This window comes from Crocodylus porosus, unplaced genomic scaffold (genome assembly GCF_001723895.1).
Source record: "Crocodylus porosus isolate Cpor-Errol unplaced genomic scaffold, CroPor_comp1, whole genome shotgun sequence".
NCBI classification, from domain to species: domain Eukaryota; kingdom Metazoa; phylum Chordata; order Crocodylia; family Crocodylidae; genus Crocodylus; species Crocodylus porosus.
Window position 1 is genome coordinate 71,509,833 of NW_017728949.1, and position 26,317 is coordinate 71,536,149.

Here is a 26,317-nt window from a genome sequence, read left to right on the forward strand (position 1 = left end):
AGGAGTGTTCCTAACAGCCACAGTGTCAGCAGGGTGTTTCCTAGTGCCAAAGATGATGCAAAAGCTGACATTACCACTAAAGTAAATCTATCTAAGATCAGCTATTAATCCTGAAAATAGTACTACTGGTATCTTTGGAGATGTCCAAGTTTTATGTAATGGTTGCCAGGCAACGGATTCTGCAAATCTATTTACTAGTCCCTTTCCAGAGCAAAATAAAGTTCTTTTTGGAGTCCAGTACCTCAAAATGGAAAAAAAAAAGTCACCTTCTAACATTACTTGAGTGTTAAAAAAATAAGGCAGGGCACTAGTATCACAACTAAGCTCAGGGACCTCCCCAGCAGATCCTGCCGAGCACAATGTCTCGAGGCACAGAAGAAAAGCTACAAGTTTAGTCCTTCTCTCCATTTACACCCACATGGTTAATGTCAAATAACTTGGTACTCCTCAACAAAAATCCACTTTTGTCTGTGGTTCTTCCAAGGCACAATGAAGCCACTAAACCTAGATTATTACACCTGAGACAGGACAATCAAACTAGACCAAAGTCAGCAGAGATAAATATGTAATGCTAGAGATAATCATAGAAAACAAATTTCTTGTTAAGCTATCTTCAGCAGACTGCTTCTGTTTTCTTATGATTCTTATCTTTCCTTTCTAAAAATGAACCATTTATTTTGCTATTGAGATGTATTTAAACCTTCAGTGAGAATTAGATATCATGGCAAATTAAATTTGAAAGCATAAATGTTTTATTCATCTGTGAAGTGAAATCAATGTCTAAGTGACATTAATTCATTAATTAAAATTAAGAGAGATTATTACTCAGCACTAATTATCCACAATCAATGTAAAGTATACGCAACAAGAAAACTGGACATATGCACCGATTCCATACTTAATACATCTACATCTACATCTTGTCTTTTCTTTTTTTTGCATAAATGATTACTATACTTAAATAGATAACATTCTATTTACCTCTTGATATAACAGTTTCTAAACCAGTCCCATTAATAAAAGCACGCTTGATGGTTTGTGTTTTTACATCAGTCCAATATAAACGTTCCTCTGCTGCATCAAAGTCTATGACAGTTACATCATCAATGTCAGGGACAGTGAAGGCTGTGATGAAGTTGAAGTATGGGTTTTCTATATCCACACCTCTTATTTCTGAACGTCTTGCATAAAGAAGAAATTTTTTCAGTTCTGTAAGAAAAAAAAGTGATTTTTCATAATCAGAGTTAACTGAGTTCAAAGTTATCCCCTAGTTATTACCTTAAAAAAATTAAGTCAATATCAGTGACAATTATGCCTATAACAAATCTGTTTACTTAACACAACATATAGGCAAGCTACCCTAGAAAAATAAATTTTGTAACAGCCATAGAATCAGTTTTATGCATTAGTTTAGACACGTATAAAGCTTTCCCAAAGATATTATAACAATACAGTCTTGCAAGACCTTGAAGAACAAAAATACCATCCAACTGAAAACAGTATTTTAAAGCTATTGGTTCCAAAACATTAATTAATCTAAATCTCTAGTTCTACTTTTCCTTTGTAATACTAAATGGCATTAGAAATCTCAGGAGGAAAATGCAACAACAATAACAACTATGGCTCTAAAGCATTACAACTAGAAGTAATTAAAAGTCATTGTTCAATGTATGTATTGATTAAAAATAGTTGAAACAAAAAAGGGGAGGCTACAAATGAGGGATCCATTGTTCAGCTCTATCTATTTACAAATGCAATTTGTTGGTGTATGATATGTAAATTGATCAAGGGTAATACAGAAGACACTTCTGTCTTCGAAACACATATGATACTTTAGGGAAGCCTGTCAATGTATGAACTACAGCGATAACTTTTGTTTTCTTTAACATCTTTTGATACAGGGAAATATTTTTCCAGAGATTTCTGAGACTCTATTAGACATTATAAAAAAAGTATGAACTACAAAGTTTTATAAATAATGGACAAAGACGTTTGACATTTCTGGGGCTATTATAGCTTAAGACTGTTACTTATAATTATATACATATAATCTGCAAGACTGCATATTTTACTTTTACTTCATCTTAGTTCTTAATGCCAAAATACTATGCTAAGATGACTTTATAAGAAGAACAGGTAAGATTAAAGCTATTAAGTGCTTTTTTGTCATGCAGGTTACCTGCATCATACTTTTCTGATGTTGCACCTTACAAATCTTCCTGTTCTGCAGAGATAAGCTCTACTAATATATCACACACATAAGTCATAGGAAAAAAATGAATAAGGTAATACATATCAAATTTCCACATGCTGCTTATATTTGAATAACACTGGTTTCAAACAGTAGGTGTACTTTTTAAAATATCACTACAAGATATCAGACTGTCACTTTGCTGGAATCACGTGACCCCCAGTTATCTCTCCTGCTTGGTGCAGGAGGCTGGACCCGATGATCTTCCAAGGTCCCTTCCGGCCTTACAATCTATGAATCTATAAAACCTTGTTTGAAGATTATAAACCTACTCTGTCTGGATTAAACTTTTATATGCAATTTGGCCCCCAAGATGGGGGGAAGAAACTTACCATAACATGTTTTCTTGTCTACAGACAATTTCATGAGATGAGGACATGCACAGGCAGCACTTCTATTGTGATTGATCAGACACATGTGAGAGCATGGACCTCTGCCACCATTGGCAGCACAAGGATTGGGAGCTGCAATTAAAAAACAAAATATTAACAGTGGAAAGAGAAAATAACTGAGATAAAAAGCAACCTTCAGAGAACAGCAATTCCATCACTGTTTAGAGAACGAGACCATACCAATTATTAAATAATTTTTGCTATATGTTCAGCAGAGAGATGGTTAGCCACACTAGTCTGAGATCAGGGCAGGACAGTGCCTCAGAAGCTATCTGGTTCGAAGAGGCATGAGCTTTTGTAGGCAACAACCTACTTCATCAGGTGCTATCAGGGTTGTTTTAAGGCTGAGTATGACTTTCCATTGTATGGAACTGTCGTTGTAACATAAGCATTGTTGATTCTTGGCAATCTCAGAGTGGGGGAGGAGGGGGGAAAAATGTTTTTTTGCAGAGATGCAGAGTAGGGCTGTGGCCCTCAGATGGAGTTCCTCTTCCTATGCTGTGTGGAGGCCAGGTCTGTGGTGGGTTGATCAGAGTCTGGCTCTGTGTCATGGAAATATTCCTTTAGTTGTAGGCAATGGGGAATAAAAAAAATCTTGACTTCATATAATTTTGCCTTTTGAGCAGTAGGGGAGAAGGAAAAAACATGGGGAAATACAAACCTCTTAGGGGGGAAATCAGTGTGGCTGGGGAGGTTGATGACATTGTTGTGGACAATAGGGTTTCTATTAGAGTATGTACATTTGGAAAGCTTTGCTCCCTCTTCTTCAAGGGGTGGATATGTTTGTGATAAGGTGATGATCTCTTTATATTATTAGCTGTTGTGTGTGAATGGTTCCATATGTTGTTAGTTCTTTGAGTCTGGTGCTAATTGGTTTTGTTTGCTGTACAGAATACTAATAAAGTGGTCTCTAAATTTCTCAGGGAATGTGAAGCACGGCTTGTCAAAATAGGCTATGTGGTATGCAGAATGAAGGGAATTGGTCACCTGGAGTCTCTTAGGTATGATGTTCATCAGCTTGCATCTGGTCAGAAAAAAATACCTGAGAATATCTGAGCAAGTTTCTTGTGTAGATTAATTACAATCCACTTCGTCTGTCTGAGTGTGTTGCCTTCACACAAAGATAAGAGGTTAGCCGTGTTAATCTGAAGTCAGGCAGACAACATCTGACGAGTAGGTTGTTGCCTACTTGACAGCTCATGCCTCTCCAAATCAGGTGCTACGTGGTCTTACCCTCTGCCTTGCTATATTATCAACTTCCATCCAAGGATCCTGAAGGACTTAAGAAGCATTTATGTGAATCACTTAACCCACAATTGAAAATAAAAAAAATCTAAAGAAAAGAAACAAGCAGCCAATTTACATAAAAAAAATTCCACACTATTAATATATTGGGAAGGAAGTGAACAATTTTTCTGTCAATGGACCTTGTGAGGAGACTAGTAAACAGTGAACATAAATACCTAAAGAATAATTTAATCCAGTCAGGATTTAAACAGCTACTTTAAAACAGACTATAAAGTTTTGATGATTGCATGTCATCAAGGCCTCTTTTTTTTGTCTCACTTAAGCCATGCTGAGGTTCCTCTGTGCTTTCTACCATGCTGCCATCTTTTGCGTAGAAGGATTTTTTTTTTTGCAAAAAGGAAAGCAAACTCATTACATCTTCCTCTTTCAAATACTCCTTAAAAATTTTCTGTGCTAAAATGGCTGTAAATCAGTAGATAATCCAGTGGGTTTGCTCACTCTGTTTTTCATTAAACCGGCCAGGTGGTTTCATAATTTTCTTATCTTCATTCCTTCCTCCTTCCAATTTATTCATTTATGATTCTCTCCTCATATGTGTACATTGGGATCTTTAGGGACAGGAATGTCTCTATGTAAGGGACATGCAGCATACCTAGTAGAACAGGAGTCTATTCTCTGATCTCCGAATAATGCTACAATTCTAATACTGTTCCTGGAATTGGCTGAGTACAGTTAAGAGAAAATTAATTTAATATACTGTATTGACTCCAAGGCCACATCTATATTAGAAAGGTGCTTGCATAGCAACATTGATTATAAGTATGGGATTTTGAGAACATGTTTAAGACAGAAAAATCTATAGTATAATTCCAGTTATACCAGCATAGAATTGCTTTTGCCAGTCCAGTTTGTTTCATTTAGCATCAAGCTATATTTAGTTGTATCATTATTATGTCTGTATGAATTGTGGTTTTTGATATTAATGTAATTTTTATGTTTATATTTCAGTCAAGATTGTTCAGTAGAACAATGCTTAACTTAAGTCTTTCTCCTGTGTTTATACTTGAGGGAAGTAAACTCTGAAAATTAGAATCTGGCATGGGGATGTTTAAGAGCAAGTCAGACAGACCCTTGAGGATTTGGTCTGAGGCACTTGAGCCAGACCCTTCCAGATAAAGACAACTTTATATTTCAAAAGGAGACACCTGTAGTAAGAACCCCTGGCTATTCAGGCTACTCAAGGAATAACATTACTCACAGCTGGAGAGGTAAGTAACAATAAGTATCATTAAGATATTTCTGAAACCATGTAAATACTCTTGGGTCATAACTGGAGCAGAAAAGACTTTTGGTCTTTTAAAGAGATGCACCCTTTTTGGTGATGGACGGGGGGGAGGGGAGAAGAGCAGGACGTTATTCCATAGCATGGGTTCAAGCAGCAGATGGCAGAAAGGGGTTTGTGCTCAGGTTGCATCACAGGCATTTATGCAGATTATAGATTCAATTTTCATTTGCATGGCTGTGCTTGCCCTACAGGTCCTCTGGCCATGCAGATTCAGAGATAGAATCAAATTAGAAAATGCCTGTGCATTATTTCTTTTATAGTGGAGAAGCTGCTGCACATCAGCTTCCCTGTGGTTCTGGACAGAACATGACCTTGATCAATGGCAAGGAGGGCAAGACAGTTGGAGATCACATTCTGCTGCAGACTTTGTCCACCTTCATAGCTGTTGAGAGCCTAACATCTTCTTCTACCTGCTCTACCCTTGAGGACCCATACGTGGGGGCAGCACAGGCTTATTACATGGTCTAAGCATTCAGAGAACAACCCCTGCAAAACCTAAGGATGGAGGAAACCTGATCAAGAAAAGGAGAGCCATGAACACCTACTGAAAGGAGCATTTTGAAGACCTTCTCAATTGAGACTCTCAATGGCATGAGTGTTCTCAAATCCATTCTGCAACACCCAGTCAGAGATGATCTCAAAATCCCTCCAACACATAGTGAGGTGAGGAAAGCCATAAAACAGATGAAGAATGACAAGCCACCTGGATCTCGTGGAGTCCCTGCCAAAATCTTCAAGAAGGGGGGTGAGAAGCTCACAACTCCATTCCTTCATCTGAAGGACCTAGAATGATGGGGAAATCCAGGATGACCTCAGGGATGCCATGATCATGAGAAGCTTCAAGGAAGGAGACAAGTCTGACTGGAAATTACAGAGGGATGGTCTTGCTATCCACCACAGGAAAGGCCACTGTGAGAACCCTCATGAACCATATCCTTCTACTTGCTGAAGGCCTCCTCCCAGAATCTCAGTGTGGATTTAGGGAATCAAAAGGCACAACTGACATGATCTTTATGTTCACTAGTTGCAGTAAAAATGCCAGAGACAACATAAACCTCTTTGATCTCACGAAAAGCCTTCAATTCTGTCAACCAAGAAGCACTGTGGAGGATCCTGCTAAAGTACAGATGCCCACCAAAATTCACCAGCTTTCTTTGCCTGCTACATAATGGCATGTGAGAAGTGGTTCTCAGTAACAGATCTATCAAAAATCCCTTTGAGATTAAGATGAAAGTTAAGTAAGGCTGTGTCATCACTCCAATCAAGAAGATATTCCTTATCACAATGCTACATTTGACAAGGCAACAAGCTTTTGGAGTGAAGCCAAACTACCAAATGGATGGTAATCTGTTTAATCTCAGCCAACTCCAGCCAAAACCAAGATCACCCCAACCTCAATCACTGAGCTCCAGTATGCTGATGATCCTGCAGTGTGTAATGACTCAGAAGCAGACCTTCAGACAATTGTTGCTATCTTTACTGAGGCACATAAGAAAACAGGACTGATACTTAACAGTCAGAAAACTAGGGTCCTCCAGAAGACTATGGTCCTCCATCAATAAACTCTTTATGAGCAGTCCCCATCTCTGGTCATTCAGATTCACAGTAAGACTCTGGAGAACACTGAATATTTCCCATACCTTGGAAGCATCTCTCATAGAAGGCTAAACTTCAATAAAGAAATCTAACATCACTTAAATGTGCAAGTACAGCCTTTGGACACCTGAGGAAATGAGTATTTGATGACAGATTAGAAACAAAGCTCATGGTTTATCAAGTTGTAATCCCCACTTTACTATTCGGAGCTGAGATGTAGACAACATACAGGAGACATCGCACGTCACTGGAAAAGTACCATTAACACTGCCTACAGAAGATCCTTTAAATTCAATGGGAAGACCAATGTTAGTATCCTCTTGCAAGCAAACATCATGACCATCAAGGTGATGATTGTCCAACATCAACTTCTCTGGGACTACCACAGCATCCACTTGTCCCCAAACTCCAGACTCCCAAAGCAAGTTTTACTTTCCCAGCTCAATCAAGACAAACACACAGACAAAGCACTTCAAAGATGTCCTCAAGGGCAACTTTTAAAAAAATTTAACATTGACATTAACTCATGGGAGAATACTATCCAGGCTCACCCCAAATGGAGAAAGAGCCTGAATACAAAGGATGTCAGTACTTCGAAACCTTAGAAAGGGAACAAGAGACAGAAAAGTGGAAGCAGCAGAAACAGTGCGTCATTGATTGAATTAAGAACCCAGAACCACCCATCCCACACAGAAATGTGCCTGAGTTGTACATGTCTGTTGATCCCAGATAGGCCTAGTCAGCTATCATAAGACTTGGAGATAAGACAATTATGGAAGATAATAATCACTGACGGTGAGGGACTGCAAATTTTGGTGATCGTGAGAATTACTTAGATATGCACATACCACCCAAATGTTTTTGGAGAAAAAAACAACTGGTAGCAGTTTCACAGAAGCAATGAAGAAAGCAATTCTTTGTAGCTTTTAGCCCAAAAGCCAACTGCAGGGGTGTCAAACACAGAGCCAGTAGAACATTTGCCTCTGGCCCATTGGATACCCAGAAGCTCTGCAGCTAGCTGGGGCACAGTGCACCTCGGCACTGGGGCTCCACGTGCCTCAATGCAGGGCTCTGTGGCGGAGCCACTGTCCTGAGACATGTGGAGACAGGGGAGCAGCCAATTTATAGCTGCCTGCTCCCTGTCTTGAGACACCCAGCACCTAGGGCCTCCACAGCACATGGAGATGGGAGAGCAGGCAGCCCTGGGCTTCTTGCTCCCCCATCTCTGCATTTATCTCAGCTTGCCATTTTGGTATGGTTTGTGCTGCTTTTTCCCTAGGTTTGTGGGGTGGGGGGATTGCTACTAGGAAATCCTAGTAGCAAATTTTACCCTGACACTGCAAATTAGCAGAACCATGCACTGGTTAATGTTAAACTCATGCTTAACCACACATGCCTGCACATCTGGATTCAGCCATAAAGATGAAATTGCATTTGGCCCTAACTGTCTCATCAAGCCACACTCCAATCTTTCCTTTTTATATGTATGATCCAAATCTGGCTTAAATGCATAGACCATGTATAAAAAGGACGATTAACAGTATGGTTTCATGGGTTTTTTAATCAATATACATCTGCAGGAAAATGGAAAACTAATTATTAAAACAATCAACATTGAGAAACAAAATGCCTGGGAAAGTAATCTTCGAAATATTTAAGAAATGAGATCTGTGGATCACCGAAAGTCACCTTTCTTCAAACAATCTGATATTGTTCCTTTGTGAATAATAAAGATGTATGTGAGGTGTGTAAATATGTAATGTCACCACATAAAATGAAAAGGTCCCAAAGGCCTCTCATCAAATTTGGCAGGTTCCAAGCTGCTCAGTGTGTTAGTATGCTTCCCTCTTGCCTGCTATCTTATGCTCTAGGATCTTAAGCATTAGTTTAAAAGGAAAGCAAAAAAAAGGTCTGTAATGCTTATAATTATGGAGAAAATATTCACAAGGTGAAATACAGGTATGAATACTGTTATTAACAACTACATGTTATTAAGGTAGGGGATGTATTAATTGCAAGTATAGTATTTAAATGTAAATGTTGAAGTATTGCACCATTCATCTGTGAGTGGGTTGGGAGCTAAATATAGCTTAGTCAGGGTCATGTGCAGAGCTGGCATGAAAAGCTGGGTTTCTCCAGCCCCAGGTCTGCCCTCTGAACCAGTTCAGATATTTGCTAAACCAGGTTAACCAGATCCTGAACAAATTTAGTTTACCTGAGTATGTGATCTAATTTAGATTGGGCCCATCCAAGTTAAGTCAATGCCATGAAAATTAGCCTAATCATTCCACACTATCTTTTTGAATAATGGCACAGCCTTTACTCACTTTTTTAATTGCCATGGTGTTTAAAGTTCATTAAAAATCAACACCAGTGAGCCATAAATGTATTTAATCCATTCTTTTAAAGTTCTGATGCAACTTTTCTGGTTCAGAAGATTTAAAAAAATGTTCCTGCCTTCATGTTCTTATGCCTCTTTGGTTATTACTGGACTAGAACATACAGCAACATCATCATGTGACATGAACACATCACTTGGATTCTTTAAATGTATATATTTTTTGAACATTCTCAACTTTTCTGAATGAACATTAATAGCTTAATAACCTCTGATGGAAGCAGAGCGCAATTGTGCTCAGAGGAGGACTGTCTTTTATGTCAACGAATCTGAAACTGGAGAAAGGAAGTGAAAACTCAACAACTATAAGATATGTCTAGAGATAAGAACATATAAACTATTAAATGAAAGGGGTGCTTTCACAATTACTTACCCCTACAAACTATTGCCAAATCAAAATTATGCCAAACCAAAACTTAAATCTAGCCATTTAGGTGCTCAGATATTAGAACATATCGTTCACCATAAGCACCTAGACAGAAAGTTAATTTAAATGTAATAAGTACTAGTCTTTTTCAACATTTGCCATTGATTTGGTTTATCTTTCTTGAAACCATTATAGACTTTTGTAATTTTATCTTCAGCAGATTTGGTTACCAATTCTTTTAACCTGTCTCAAGGTACTAGCCATATATCTATCCACACATCACTTTTGAGTTGTAAACTTAATCTCAACATATGTCTTTAAAATTTATTTTATTCAAAAAATAACTTTTTCTTAATAATATTTAGCTAAGTAGTTTTTGAGATGGGGTTGCACAAGATGTGGATATTTGCTCTTGGAATTTTCTTGAAAAGGTCATTGACTATCATAACACTAATTCCCTTAAGAATGGAGTAAATTTTTCCTTACTAGTGCCATATATACTGTTATTCCCTCTCCGAGGATCATCATCTTGTTGTGGTGGAGAGGCTTGTGTGTTCCACTGACCACAACACTGACACCGTCTGGAGCTGGGTAGGGCCACCCATGGTGGCAAGGTCAAGGGGGAGGTTCTAGACAAAGAATGATCCAAGAAGTCCTCAATGATGGAGCAGGCGGAGGAAGACTGTGGACCCAACAGCTATGAAGGTGGGAGAAAGCTGCAATGGAGAAGTGGCCCCAGTCATCATGGTTTGCTATGCCACTGAACCTGGCCACCAATCAAGACCGTGTGGGCCCGACTGTGCACCGGAGTCTCCACACTAAACATGCCATGCATAGGCTTCTGTTCGGGCCAAAAGCCCTGTGGCAAGGAAGGATTGGCAATGGGGTAGGGCTGTGATACCTGGAGACCCCCAGCCAAGAATCTGCACACAGGCAGTGGATGTGCGATGGCTGTTGGGCATGTGTGTTGGGATAGGGGTGTCTTTCAACAGCTGCATCCATGACTGAACAGTCCTTTTTCAGATACCCTCTGCTCACCCGATGGAGAGGGGGCTAGAAAAAGGTGCCACAAAAATTGGCTGTCCCATCTCTCCTGGCTAGGAAACTGCACCCAGCAGAATCACCACTCCTGTGGTCGAAATAAGAAAAAGCTAAATTTTGGAACCCGGAATGTGAGAATGCTTATTGACAACCCAAAGGGTGATTGCCCAGAAAGACAAACTGACATCATGACTCTAGCAAGGCACAACATTGACATTGCTGCTCTCAGCAAAACCTGGCTCACTGGGGAGGGACAGCTGAGGGAGGTCAGTGGAGGGTACATCTTCTGGAAAGGAAAACCAGACTGTGACCCCCGTACCCACGGATTCAATTTTGCCATCAGGAACAAGATCACTGATGTGTTCTCTGAATTCCCATCAGGTGTCAATGAAAGCCTGATAACCCTTCACCTGCACCTCAGCCAAAACCCATGCGCCACTGTCATCAGCACATAGGTTCCAACTCTGTATTCTAATGAGGAAGTCAAGGAAAGGTTCTACTCCAATCTTGACAATGCCCTTGCCTCCATCGCTCAGGGACAACAAGGTCATTCTCCTGGGTGACTTCAACACCTGGGTTGGATGTGACCATGAAATCTGGAGTGGAGCTATCGGCAAGAATGGTGTGGGGTAGGTCAATGTCAATGATATCCTGCTCCTGACCAAATGTGCCCAACATGGCCTGATTATGACAAACACTGTCTTCTGCCAGAAAGACTGGGTCAAGACCACATGGAGGCATCCAAGGTCAGAGCACTGGCACCTCTTGGATTACTTCATTGTCCAAGACCTGAGGGACATGCTTGTCATAAGAGGCATGAAGGGATATGAAGACTGCTGGATAGATCACCAACTTGTGCAGTCAGTGATGAATATCTGCCTGGCTCCAAGACACTGGAAGACCCAGAAGGCTCCCCAGAAATGGCTGAATGTCACAGCTCTGAAGGACCCTGGAGAGCAGGAGGAGTTCCAGGCCCATTTGGTTAGTGCTATGAAGCAAGTCCCTAAATAGGGGACTAATGGACCTCCTGTATCTGAAAAGAGAAGCCTACAAGGATTGAAAGTCAGGTAACATCATGAAAGAGGATTATTTTGCACTGGCCCATACCTGTAGGGAGCAAACTAGGAAACCCAAGGCCAAAACTGAAACTCAAAATGGCTATGAAATCAAAGAGAACAAAAAGTCCTTCTTTAGATATGTGGGTAGTTGAAAGAAAATCAAGTGCAACATTGGGCCCTTGCTAAACCAAATGTGGCAGCTGACAACCAAGACCCAGGAAAAACCTAACTTAATGATTACTTTGTGTTGGTGTTCTACCAGCCCAAGGCAACCACCCTGCCTAACAAGATGCAAGATTGCCAGGGCATGGACACACCCAGCATTAGCGAAGATCTCATGTGGGGACTTCTTGAGAGGCTTGGAACCCAAAAATCAGCTGGCCTGGATGGAATGCACCCAAGAGGGAAAGATACTGGGAAAAAAAACAAAACAAAACAAAGAAACCATTAACAACAGGCTAATGGAGTGCAACATTCTGAACAATAGCCAACATCACTTTGTTGCAGGTAGGTCATGCCTGACCAACCTCATTTCCTTCTATGACTAGGTGATGCATCACCTGGACAAAGGAGAAGAGGCTGATGTAATTTACATGGACTTCAAAAAAGCCTTTGACTTGGTCTCCCATGAAGTCCTCATGGTTAAACCAAGGAACTGCAGCCTCGACAACCTCGTGGTCCGATGGCTCAGGAACTGGCTCCATGATCAGACCCAGAGAGTGATAGTCAATGAAACCATGTCAACATGGCACCACTGGCATCCCCCAGGGTTCCATACTTGGACCAGTACTTTTTTTTTTTTAAACATATTTATAAACAATCTGGATTCACTGATGACACCAAATAGATATTCTGATGACATATATATCAACAATCTAAATTTGGTGATGACACCAAACTATGGGGAAGTGTGATCACACTAGAGGATAGGCTGGTGATTCAGGCTCACCTGGACAGGCTTGCAAGGTGGGTGGATCAAAACCTGATGGCATTTAACACTGAGAAATACAAGGTGCTTCACCTCAGGGAAAAAGATCCACATCATATTTATAGGCTTGGCAGAGCCACACTCACTAGCACCATGAATGAAAGGGACTTGGGGGGGTCATGACTGACCACAAGATGAACATGGCTATGAGTGCAATGCTGCAGCCAGCAAAGCAAACAAAACCCTGGCTTGTATCTACCGATGCATCTCAAACAAGACCAGGAAGTCATCCTTCCACTGTACTCAGCCTTGGTGAGGCCACATCTGGAGTACTGAATCCAGTTCTAGGCTCCGCACTTTAGGAAGGATGTGGAGAAGCTTGAGAGAATCCAGAGGAGAGCCACACACATGATCAGAGGACAAGAAAACAAGCCTTATGAGGAAAGGAATGCACATACATATATAGATCCACACCTGTACATACACACATACATACATTATATATACACACACATACACATATATAAATACACACACGTATGTATGTGTGCATGTGTGTCTGTGTGTGTGCGCACGTGTGTATATAATTGAATTACTTGTTCAGTTCAACTGATACAAGTAGAGGCTTTTAGTGACAATGGTGCCAAGTTCTAGTTCTGTTAACATATGCACTGTGTTTTCAAATACTGAAATTGATTCAATACAAAAACACCAGAAGTTGCATGTTCCAGGGATTCAGTAGATACTAGTGCGTCACTCTATATTTTAGATTACCTTTTTTTTTTTAATTCTTTACATATTCTATCTTGTATCTGAACATGTCATTATGATCAATAGTTAATAAATAATAATATTTTTAAATGAGTGTTTAATACATATGTTATAATCCAAGTTGTAAGATACCAAATTTAAAAATAACTTTATCACATGTTCAGAGCATTTTTGTATTATTATACAGATTTAAAAGCTTTGCAAAGCAAGAATTGGTTAATGGGTTTATTATTTTGTATTGTATTCCTTCCAGTCACCCGTACCAAATTTTTTATTGTTAAGGAAGTCAGTTTAAACACATCAGGCATTTTTACATATGCTCTGAGGTTGGGGAGGGGGGGTGCAATTTAAAATTGCCTATATAAACCCCAAGGCTGGAACTAGATAGGGAGTTCTCTGTCAGCAGTCAAGGGGAAAGAAGCTCTCAGAGAAGAAGCACACTAAAGAGGTTTGAATACCTGTTCTACTCTGAGTAGGATTAAGGGGCTCCAGGAGGTCACCAGAGACCCTGGCCTACAAGGGACTTAATGCTGGGAGAAGTTTGATTTTTTATACACCGCTGGCTCGGGCTGAGGCTGTTGGGGAAGGAGGAGGCCTTACTGGGGAGCCCATTACAGTGTGGTAACCCCAGCATGACAGAAGGATGCAGCGATAAGGGGGTGAGCAGATCCCAGCACCATAAAAGTGTGCAGCGACAGGACGATGGGAAGACCCCAGCACCAGTGTGGGGCACAGAGACCCCAGCACCAGAGAGGGATACAGCAACAAGGGGGTGAGCAGTCCCCAGCACCAGAGGGCACACTGCCAAAGCAAGTGAACAGACCCCAGTACCAGCGTGGGGCTGCAGAGAGCCCAGCACCAGTGTGGGGCACAGAGGCAGGGCTGCAGAGAGCCCAGTGAGGACAAGAGGCCGAGCTATAAACAAGGCCACAGGAGAGAGAACATTTAATACTATCTGCAAGGCTTGGGGCATGGCAAAGGGGTGGATTGGAGCCACATATCTAGCCCATAAAGCTGAGGGTGTCTTGGGAGGCATTTGTTTTGAAGCGGGACCCAAAAGGGATCTAAGAACCCACGGGGTTCAGTGCAGTCCATCAAGACCGTGTCCAGAATACGAGCTTGAGAGCAGCTTCCTGATTTATTAGAATTACCAACAAGACATGGCAGGTGAGAAAGAGCGTGCCCGTGGGGCAGGATTGGTATGGTCAAGGAGCCCTAGTGGTATCACAGCCATCCCTGGGGACCCTACACTGTGACGCATATAAGAATATAAAAGGGAACACTGAACATTACTGCCAAAGTAAATTACTTTTGTACAAATGTTCTAATTTTCATGGTTGCCCAAGTATGAAAGTGTCTTTTTAAAGAGTGACTTCCTAATATAACCACAGCATGCAAATGGCTACATAACCCAACATGTTCTTTCTTTTCCAAGGAACCAAGAGCTGAGAATTTAGAAAACTGAAACTATTATCCCTCACTTTTAAGGGGAAAAATCCAGAAAACAAACCAATCCAAACCACAATACTTTTTTGAATAACAAAAAATATACTATTTTTTTTTAATCCACAGGTGGACACCTAAATACAATCCAGATACTTTAATGCCAATGAAAGTGCTCTTAGTGACTTCAAAGGTTTTGTACTGAGTCCCTAAACACCAAACTTGAAGTACGATCAATAATTTTAAGGGCAGCCATATATCCTACCTTTTGTTCCCAATATGTACCTGGAACAAGAGTTCTACTGTAATGCTTGTTGTCTTTTTTTCTTCAATGAACTCCCCCAAAAAATCATGAAGTCATGAACCACATCTTAGAAATCCAGATGCATTAAGACTATGGCTAGTAAATGTATTTTATTTATGATATCAAAGATTCTTGACACTTAAGCTTTAGTTCAAGTGCCCCTGTCACCATTTTGAAATACAGGGACACTGATACATGAGATGCTGGATGCTGCTAGAGTGTGGTAATTACCATGCTCCAGTAGACTTGATTGAGTCTGCTCTGATGCACTGTAATTACAGCATGTCAGAGCAGCCTCCACAATCATGTACAGGCACCCTAAAGTTGTGCATTTCATCAAACTGCTTAGTATAGTAAATTAAAAATACTGTAAAACATCTTAGAAAATACTGGTGGAATACAATATACCTTTTTAAATGTAAAACCATCATTTCTTATCCTTTCTGTTATGTACAAAGAAATTAATTGAGGATCACCCTCTTTATAACAACCTTTCTTGTATTTCAAATTTTCCCCATTTTCTCTTCTCCAGACTACAAAAAAAAAAAGAAAAAAAAATCCTAATTTCATCTAACATCTTCTTATATCATGTTCTTTAATTTTCTAATAATTTTTGTTAGTCTTCTCTGAATTATTCCTAATTTGTCCATGTTTTTCACGGATTAGAAGGGGACATGATACTCCAGGTGAAGCCTCAGCAATGCAGACTATACTAAAAGAATCAATTCCCATAACCCATTGTGATATTCCTCTTAATACATCCCAGCATGCTATTAGCTTTTTTTGTAATACCATGAAACTATTGTTAAGTATTCAACTTGTGCTACACCGTGTTTGTAACCTACTATAACCTGCTATAATTCTACAACTTTTTTGTTGTTTTGTTTTGTTTTTTGCTATATATACTGGAAAAATAGGCTGCAAACGTTGGAGAGCAAAGGTGGACTAATTGAACGAATAACATCAGAATTTTTTAAAGGCTTTTTTGATCATGGTTGGTGATCTGTTTTTAGCTTGATTAGTTTATTCCCTATTAACCACTTCTTGGGGAAAATGACAAACAATGTTTAAAGTGGAAACAGCCTCAAATGAATGGAAATCTGGTGTCAAAATGAAATTATAATGAAATGGCAAACATCAAGATTTCTGATAATTTAAAGTTGATATCTTATTCCTTGGTTTCCTTGAAGAATGCGCCAATTACAAGCAACATTCTTATTCCCTAGCTTTTCTAAGTTGTATATTTCAAGAATGAATACAATTAAAAAAATAAGTGAAACTGAAACAAGGAAGCGAGGGAGGGACAGATAGAGGAAATGGAATTTTCAAGCCCACATTATGGGTACATATATACGTTATACTTATACCAGTCTAAGTGAAAGTGGATCAATCTAAACCCAAAACCATAAAATGTTCAGTGCATATAGACCGATCTAAAAATGACAAAAGTGGTCTAGGACAGACCTAGTGTAATGGGCACTCAATTCACATCAACTTAGGTTAAACTGATGCATTGACCTTCTGGACTGTTTCCTTATTAATTCAAGTTAGATCATAGTCCTCTAGTATTCCAGCCTACTTTGCAGCCTAACAGTGATGAAGCTCATCCTTCCAGGACCAGCCAACTCTCAACAAGGAAATGTCAGGAACAAAGTATCGCTCCTGCATGGATACAGGGATAAAACATATTTCCTGTAAGGGAAGGAGGGGGTGGTTTAAAAGCTCTGCCAGCATCCCGCAGAGTGGTCAGTCCCTGCCTTCACCAGGGATGGTATGACTCTTTGCAGGATTCTATGACTCCAGACCCCCTGAGGAATTAGAGAAGATGCCTGCCACAGTTTCTGAAGGGGGATGTAGCCTCTTCCGTCCTGGCAACCTAGCCCATAGCACCGCTGTAGGGTCTGCTGTCCATCCACAAAACAGCTGGGACTTTGGTCTCTGCTGTGCTGGGTGGGTCATGAGGGGGAGAGAGAGCGCCAAGAAAGAGGACATACTGAAACCACTTGACCATCTCTGTGTGAGTGCCCAGGGAAGGTTCCTGTCCTTATATTTCATTTTATTAGTACACTGCAACTTCACACAAAAGCTCTGTTTCTCCCTTGTCAAACAGCAGAAATACAACCAGTGCAATGGAGGGCAGTGCATAGAGGATGTGATGCTAGCGCAAGGACAGGGGGCTGCACAGCTGCAGAGAGCATGAGGGATCTCCATCGGAGGCATCAAAGAAGCAAGGAGGAGATGTTGGAGGCTTTGGACACTGCCTCTGAGTGGAAGCAAGCATAGCTTATTCCTGGCACCAGGAGATGTGGGACTGGCATGAGAAGAGACTCCCCTTGTGAAGGCAGGCATCTACTGGCTGGGGATACCTACACCCAGGCTGCTGAGGGGCCAGTGCTGTGCATGCATGGTGCACCATGACTGGTCTGTGCACTGTGTCTGCTTTGCCCAGGCTTCACAGAAGACCTCCCCACCCCTACAGTGATATGGCACCTGCTCAGGCAGTAGTTGAGGTGCTCTTCTTGGTGGTCCAGCTACCCCACGTAGGGCTTCATGAGCCAAGACAGGAGAAGCTAGGCTTGATCCACAATGATGAGGGGAGGGAAAATAGCACTGATGATATAGTTGGGGACTCCAGGAGCATAGCATCCACTCTCCATTATCTGGGGGAGTGGGGCATTTTGGAAGATGTGGGCATAATGGGTACTGCCTAGTCAGCCAGTGAAGATGTGGATGAAGCAACCTTGGTGGTCAACAATACACTGCAGGGCAATGGGGAAGTAGTCCTTACAGTTAATGAATGCCTGGGTGCCTTGGAGCAAGCAGAAGATGGGGATGTAGGTGTTGTCCACTGCCCCCACGCAGTTGGAGATATCCATTTGGTGGAAGCCAGCAACCACCTCTTGCAGGTTGGCTTGGCAGATGAAGCAGTTGGCCAGGACATTCTGAATGACCAGGCACACCTCCTGGACAGCCTCTCTGGCCACAGACTTGCCCACACCAAGCTGGTTGGCTACATAGTGGAGACTGCTGCGGGTGGTCAACTTAATTACAGTGATGGCCACCCACTTGTCTGGAGTGAAGGATGGCCACATGTAGACCTCCTGGCACGTAATGTAGAGAGCCACCTGAATGAAGATTTCCATGAAGGTGGCCCAGCACATGCAAAAGGTCTGGCCCCACTGTTTATCATCCTGGGTGCACAGGACAATTTGCTCCTATCAGTTGCTGCTGGTGATGCAGGACCAGGACCAGCATCCAGTGGTCTGGAGGTGGTGCCAGAGCACACTGGCATCCTGGGTGGCCTCATCCTTGCTGGCTCTGTGGAAGTTGGTAGGCCAGTCCAGGATGCTTGGAGGGTGCGGTAGGTGGACCCACATAGGACTGCTCATTAATGGGCAAGAAGTCATGTTCCATGGTGACCAATTGCTGGATCATGTCCAGATGGCTGCATGTGATGTTCTGTAGCCTCTGGCAAGAGTCACACAGGGTGATAAGCAGGACACACCACTGCTCTTGGGTCTGCATGCTTGGATGCAAGCAGTGGAACACCATAGCTGGATGGTGGTAGGCTGGAACATGGAGGGACATGCAATTCATGAGGGAGGGCACTCTATCTGGGGCTTTTCTTTAAGCTTCAGGGTGGTGTGTGGGGGAGAGGGTGGGGTCCAAGATGACATAGAAAGCTTATCCATCCCCAGCAGCCAATTGGGGGTGACCTGAAAATTTGGCTGCACTTGGCTGTCTCCAGCAGCCCAGGAAGCTCACAGGATATGATGGGAGGGGGGAAGGATTGCCCCCAACCTGCAGACTTTGACCAGCACAGGATGCCTGCTTGCCTGTACCTCACAAAGGGTGAACACATATACTGTTCACTCCTGATCTAAATTAGCTTGCTTATAGAAAATCATGCAACTGAGATCAGTTGTGGGAGTGTGTATAAGACACACAATCAGCATTGTATAGGTATTAGTGTCAGAGTCTTCCTCCTGGCTGATTGGAACGTCACTAGTAACTTCTGTTCCCACCTGCCACAACTTTGGTTTAATTTATTTAAGCAGAAGGTTCCCAATGGGTCTATGTTGCCCAGGCAAGCCCAGTGATGGTCTTCCCAGGGCTCCTACCTCCCCTTGTACTCCATCCTTTCACCAACCAGATATTTCTGGTGCAAGGAAAATGAAAGTTCTCAAAAAATGGAAAAATAATCTTTTCCTAAAGATCCATAGTTATAAACAGTCAGTCCACAGTTATAAATGGTCAGTCCACTCCAATAACTGAGAAGATGACATACTTGGAACTTCAAGCTTCCTCAACTCATAGTTAGTTGCTGTCTCTTTTGAAGCACTCACTCTAGATCCTGGTACTCTTCTCCTGTTCTCCTCTGTCTGGGGATCTTGCTCTGGTTCCCCTATTGCTGGACACCCCTCTGATTGTGTGGACTTCTAACACTTTCTACTGCTCCCTCTGGGGCTGGCTTTCTACATTTAGCCAGCCTTTGGCTCCAAGCCAACTACCTTCCATCTGTTGACTCTCACTGGCATGCTGACTCTCTCCTGGCTGCCAGCCCTCCCCAGTGTGCAGGCTTCTCTTGGTCTGCTGGCTCTTCCTGGCATGCAGGCTTTACCAACGTGCCAGTTGTCCTCCAGCTGCCGGTCCTCCCTAGTAAACAGGTTCTTTCTGGTGTGCAGGCTTTTCCCAGCATGCCTGTTCTCCTCAACCTGCTGGTCCTTCCCATTGTGCAGACGTTTTCTGGCATGCCTGATCTCCCTAGTATGCCATCTCTCACCTGGATTCTGGCTTTCTACTGAAGCTGACTTGAGGCTTCCATTTGTAACAGTAGCAGCCAGATGTCTGCCCATCTGCACCCAGCACATGCTCTTAAAACATGGCTGGAGCCATGGGAGTTGGCCAATGATCCTCCGGTGCTGTTGGGATAATTGCCCCACAGCAGGCATCTCTCTCAGCTCTTCCTGGGCCATCTGCTTTTCTCCTGGGGTCCAGTGCTACTTCCCCTCTCTTTCCCCATCCCATGTTCTTTGGCACAGTGGGGAACACACTCCCATAGAGTGGTGAAGATATATTGGCAAGTTTTACATTTCTTGTCCTGGCATGGTCTGGATCCATTTGGTGTGGTTTTGGGCATAGGAAGTTTGCTTCTGGTGATGTGGTTATGGCCCAAACCACACCAAATGGATCTAGACCATGCCCGGACAAAAAACCTATATTTCTGGCAACATATCTCTACCACCCTCACAATAACTACACCATTCCCGGATCTTACACCTGAACCTCCAGAAATGTAATATCTCATTTAGTGCACTAAATTACCTGATGGAAAATATGCAGGAGAAACCAAACAACAACTGTGTACCAGAAAGAATACACACTGAAAATCTATCAAGGACAGAAATACCAATTACCAGTGGGTACACACTTCTCACAAGAGAACCACTCTCTCTCCAATCTCAGTTCAAAGGGAATTTACAAAACACCTTTCACAGATGAGCCTACAAACTTCACTTCATCAGTCTACTGGATACAAAAATATGGACTAAATATAGGCATTGGATTTATGACACATTATAACCTGCCTGCCATCTGATATCCCATGTAATCTCTCTACAAGTTAACAGCTACATTCCATCACCAGCTCACCATTTCCTTTCCCTTCTCCCTGCCACTTGTCTCTCACTGCCTCTGATTCTCACTACCATGCATTGGCATTTTCACTGACCTGCATTCTTGGCTTCTATCCCATCCAGGAGAGTAAAAAACAACTGCAGATGCTCCCTCTGTCTGTAGAAGGATGTTTGTACCCAAAAGTTTGCAAAGAAGAATTTTTCCAACTACTGTATTTTAGTTAGTCTAATAAAAGTTGTCAGATTTACCCAAAGAAGCTTGTCTATTAATTTCTCATAAATTAAGCCTTTTTTCACTTAAAACTTACTCTAATAATTTAAAGATCACATATGTATTCATTATCTCTAAAAGTCTTAAATAGTATTACTGTAATTTCTGATGAATTAATCCCTTATTCACACTGGTTCTTCACCTGCATGGCCTCATTAATGCCAATACTTCTAACTAAATTATTACGTACCCATAATTGCAAAGAAAAGTTTTACAGCTTTGTTATACTTTGTTTCTGAAATATTAAATAATATAGATATTTGTTATTCCTATATTAAGGCAAAATGAATAGCATCCACTACAGTTTTGCTCTTGGGAACAAATAATTTGATGTAGACTTATATTTTCCATTAAATCTTAGGTGCAATACTTCATTCAACAGTTGTTTTGCATTTAGGGAATCTTTAATACTTAAGGATTATAACTTAAAATATACCAAGATCATTCTTTAAATTGAAAAGGAACCATATTACATCTATATGTACATGGATTAACTTTGTGTAAATACAAATTTAGGTTTTGGTACCTGAAATTTTAGAAGACTAAAATGGAATATAGTGGATATGAATCAAAATCTAATTTTCATACAGATAACAGAAAGAAGTTCAAACAAGAAAAACAAAATACAAGAATCTGAAGAAATAAAAAAAAAATGTATTTCACAGCTACTTTCCCCCCCTCCAAGTAAATGAAGATGACACTGTTACAGTTTGACCTCAGTTTAGACTTTGCTTATTACCAAAAAGCTGTTTGGTTCTTTTCTTAGGTAGTAAGAAAAAACAAACCTTGCACAAGCTCCTACCCCAAACTACTGAGCTTACTCTTCTAATAAGATATTATACAAATTGAAATGTATAATTGTATAATAGAGTAAGTTGAATGAACTTGAGGCACCCGCCATCAGGTGCACAGAGTTACAACTGGGCAGAACTCCACTTATATTGTTCATCTGGAATACTGAGGGATGGGGGGGGGACTGGGTAGGGAAAGGATGTCTGTTGATCCTGGGAGAAGTAGTCAAGAAGGCTATGGGTGAGAGAGAAAGACTTTATTTGGAGGGGAAGAACTATATAAAATTCACAGAAAATTATATTTTCCTACAGAAATGTAAAAAGCAAGGCTTAGTGACCCCGACTGTTATTTTAACATTACCTTAACTTTGGTTAAAAATAAAAAAAATAATTTCAATCAAGCAATAAAGAACGGAGATGGAAGCATAATAAAAACAGTGAGATCTTATAATCTGTTGAGTTATTTTCAGAACATAACAGCAACCAAGACTGGCTGATATTTATAGGCAAGTGTGCTGAGAAGAACCAATTAAAAAACATTGGTATTAAATGGGGTAATGCCTGAGAAGGGCAAGTGAGCATGCCTCGGCATATGAATCATAAGTATACATTTACTCCAACAAATAACATATCATTATTTTTCGGTTACCTTGTGGCTGACGACTTGGATGATATATCTGAAGGTCAAAAGGCTGTGCACTTGTCTTCTGTATCACACTGACATTTTGGCCTGTCCATTTATTAGCTTTTGACAAGGTATTGGTCCTCCAGTCAGTCCAGTATACTTCACTCCCATATAAAGAAACAGCAAAGGGATGAGAAAGATATTCATGACCTCGTATGATCTCTATCATGCCGGTTCCATCATATAACGCTGAATAAATAGCATCTGACCTACAAGAAATACCAAATTAAGAGAAACCAATATAAAATCAAGACAGCTTAGCCAATATGAGAAAATAATTCAGCTCTGCAGTGAATATTCTTCATTTTTTAAAGATTTTTTTTCATTATATAATTAATTACAAACTCAGATAAAGCAAATATTACCTTTGGATGGCTCAAGCATACATGACTTAGGATTCCTTGCTTTTAATGTTTATTCTGCTTGTATTATCACAAAATTAAAATACAAGTTATCACAATTTATTTGAAATATAAAAACAAAACCACTAATTTTATTCACATGATTTTAAATATATGTTTAAAACATTAACATAGGGCCTTTGACATGTACATAGTTCCTAAATGAGTCAATGAATATTTTTTGCAGGAAGATAAGTAGGATTTGCTCTATTGTACATCTTTTTTTAAAGTATTTTATAAATCCATAATAATTTCAAATGTATATTAAGGACCTTATCCTGTACATGCTGCAGTCATTGGCTGAATGCTGGCTTTAATGGGCTCAAGATCAAACTTTAAGACAGCTCATGTATAAAACATTTATTTTAAGATCAGTAATGTAGCATATCTTCTGCAATCTACATCAGATTCTATATATAACAACAAGCATTAGAAAACTGATAATTCATGTTGTAACTGTTTTTACCTGGCATCTGTCCATACTATTCTTTTTTCAAAATGATCAACAGTAAGACCATTAGGCCAAGCTCCAGTACCCATGTCTTTATATATAATCTTTCTTCCTGCACCACTCATGGAAGCAGACTCAATGCGAGGAAAATTAGCATCCCAGTCTGTCCAAAACAGAATACTGTACAAAAGAAGGAAGAAAGGAAAAGAGCTCATACTTGAACATCTGGGTAAAATCATAATGAAGCAGACAAATTATATATATAGAAGCTGTGTACATATGATACTTAAAAAGATAATTAAGGGAAAATAACTTAATACTTAAATATTCAAAATATCTCAAAAGAAGCTAAGTTACAAAGGGAGTCTTTGGCAACCTGTAATATTTTCATTAGGAAGTAAGATGAAATGAAGAAAGTGTGTTATGATTATAATGCTTTGCCATTTTCAAGGCAGTTATGAAAATGGTAAAAAAACCCATTTTTTTTATAGTTATCTAGCTACAAAATTCCTTTCTTTCTTAATGTTGTTATTTGATCATTGTAACAGAGAGTCAAGGGCTCCTGTTAATTTAAGGGTGAAGGAGCAGCAGAGAGCCTCAGGCGGGGAAAGCTGCTAATTATAAGCTGCCCGGGAACAGGTACTTGGGGATTAACCTGATGCAACCAAAGAGCTAGCTGTGCAGCAGTAGCACCAAGGGCTAGAGCCCAGCACGGGAGACAAGATAGGAGCACAGAAGAGATCAACAGTAGTAAGTCACTCTGCAGTTGAGCCAGCAACCTGAACTAGGAGACACCTGCGGCAGTCCAGGGAGGCACCTGACAGGCAGAGGGCAGGGCCAGGATGGTATATAAACACAGGCCCTGAGTCAAGAGGGACAGCCTGGCCCCAGAGGCAAGAGCTCCAGAGCAGGGAGAATGCAGGAGAGCTCCCAGCTGGCACCAGGGCTATCCTGAGGAAGGTGACTGAGTGCTACTGTTCTACAGGTAACATTACCTGGGATAAGGGGAAGCCTTGTTATGCAGGCAGGTAGCCACTGTTTATGTTTGTATCCAGAGGAGGTCTGGTTTCTGTTTGCCAGAACCCCATCCTTGGTTAGTTTTAACTGGTGGTTTGGACATGGCTGAAAGGGGAGTGAGCAGAGGCCACAGCAGGGCACCTGGGGGTTTAACCCACATTAGGGTGCCAGTGCTTAAAGCCCTGCTAGGGGCCTTGATTCAGGGCTTAGACCCAAGGATGAGGTTGCAGCCTAGAAAGAGAGAGAGAGAAAGGCTGGAGTCTAGCTTGGACAAGAGGTGGACAAGGGCTAGGCAACCCAGTGCCCAGGGAGGGCACAACCATGGCCAAGGTGGCCCGTGCATGAGAGGGACAGTCCTAGAGGGGTGGAATCAGTGCCAGTGGCCTTGAGCCCAAGCAGGGAGCAACCTGAGAGGGTGAGACTCAGGCTAGAACCCAGAGTCAGGCCCTCTGGGTTAAGGGAACCAGCAAGAGAAAAGGGGCAGAGGCTGGCAAGGCTGAGGCCCCAATTAGGGTATAAAGGCATGAGATGGCCTGGTGTTGTATTGGGGCCAAGTGCCCAATGAAGTCATTAAATAGTAACACCAGCGAGGCATGGGTATGGTTGTAGGGGAGATGGGAGGATGTAATTAGCCCTTAAAGATAACAGATGCTTTCAGTGCCCACCTAGCAAGGTCACGGTGGAGACCAGCCATGGCAACAGCTAGCTGGCATCTAAAGGTACTGGCTTGCTCTAGGACCCATTAGGCAACCTCCATTCCAATCAAAAAATTGTGTCATAGCATGGCAGTATGTAAGAAGAGGAGGCCACTTCTAGGGCTAGATAAGGGTTGTGTTGCCACCAGGGGGCATGACAGTCACCTGTGGAATTCAATGCGATCATTACCGACACTTGAACATTTGAAATATATCTATGCTTGGTCAGACAAAGGAAATACTCTGGGGTTTGCTAGCTTCCATAATCAAGAGCTGTATGCTTCAACAGGCAATATTTAGAGCAAACTGCTCGTTTTCCACACTGCACATACTGGTTGATTAGGAGGCAGTATGTCTTTTCTCAGTTACCAAAAGCTTATGCCAACTCTTTTTGGCTGGCTGAGCCCTACTAAAAAATTGCCTGCAATTTAAAGGGGTCAGGCACTGACCTGTAATAACTTTTTTTAATGTTCAAAATAAATCTACAGGCTCATTTAAAAAGAGCATTCACTTTCTTCTCTTCACACAGTCTCTGTCACCAGACTACAGTTGGCAAGCCAGTCAACTGACCAGTCAATTGACTCCATCTTTTTTGAGTTGTCAAAGATTATAGCAATTTTACAAAAGAAACCCAAACAAACCTGCTATAGTAGGCTTTTTGTAGTTTTCTTATCAGAAATATGATTTTAAAAATTGTTTTTGACACATTTCTTAATGTAAAATTTGTGCTTTTTTCTGTGTATTATTTCCACCTATTGGCAATTTTTTACAATTTGACCAATATGTGACCAATCAATTGACCAAACCTTTATTTGACTGGTCCGACACCCAACTTTACTGAAAACATATCTTGCTGTGTAAAGCTATGGAAGATACTGCTCTACAATTGTGTGTTTAAAATATTTATTTTCTTTAAAAAAAATAAATCCACACTTATCCAATGGCTAAGTGATAAAAGTGAACATATTTAAGAAAGTTACCATTAAAATGATACCTGAAGTATGCTTCACTAGAGGTAAAAAGTAAAGACTTAAAAAAAAACCCAACAACAACTATCATCTCTACAAAATGTAACCCTATATTTAAAACAGTGTGGATAAATACACTGATTCAAAAGACAGTGTCTATGATGTGTATTTGTTAAAATTTGGCATTGTGGTAACTGATCTCATAAATATCCTATATTAGTTTTATTACATCAAAGGTCTAGCACCAGGATGCTCAACCT

At 41.0% G+C, this 26,317-nt stretch overlaps 1 protein-coding gene across 1 annotated transcript in view; it reads right to left on the minus strand.

Annotated features, from left to right (window-relative positions):
- LRP1B (LDL receptor related protein 1B) overlaps window positions 1-26,317 on the minus strand; it is a 1,585,724-nt gene that overhangs the window by 556,700 nt on the left and 1,002,707 nt on the right. Inside the window, exons 26-29 of the mRNA XM_019553609.1 lie at window positions 23,393-23,557; window positions 22,490-22,734; window positions 2,584-2,715; window positions 982-1,209 (exon numbers count right to left, since the gene is read on the minus strand). Coding sequence (XP_019409154.1) covers window positions 982-1,209; window positions 2,584-2,715; window positions 22,490-22,734; window positions 23,393-23,557 — 770 coding nt within the window. The remainder of the gene's footprint in view (window positions 1-981; window positions 1,210-2,583; window positions 2,716-22,489; window positions 22,735-23,392; window positions 23,558-26,317) is intronic.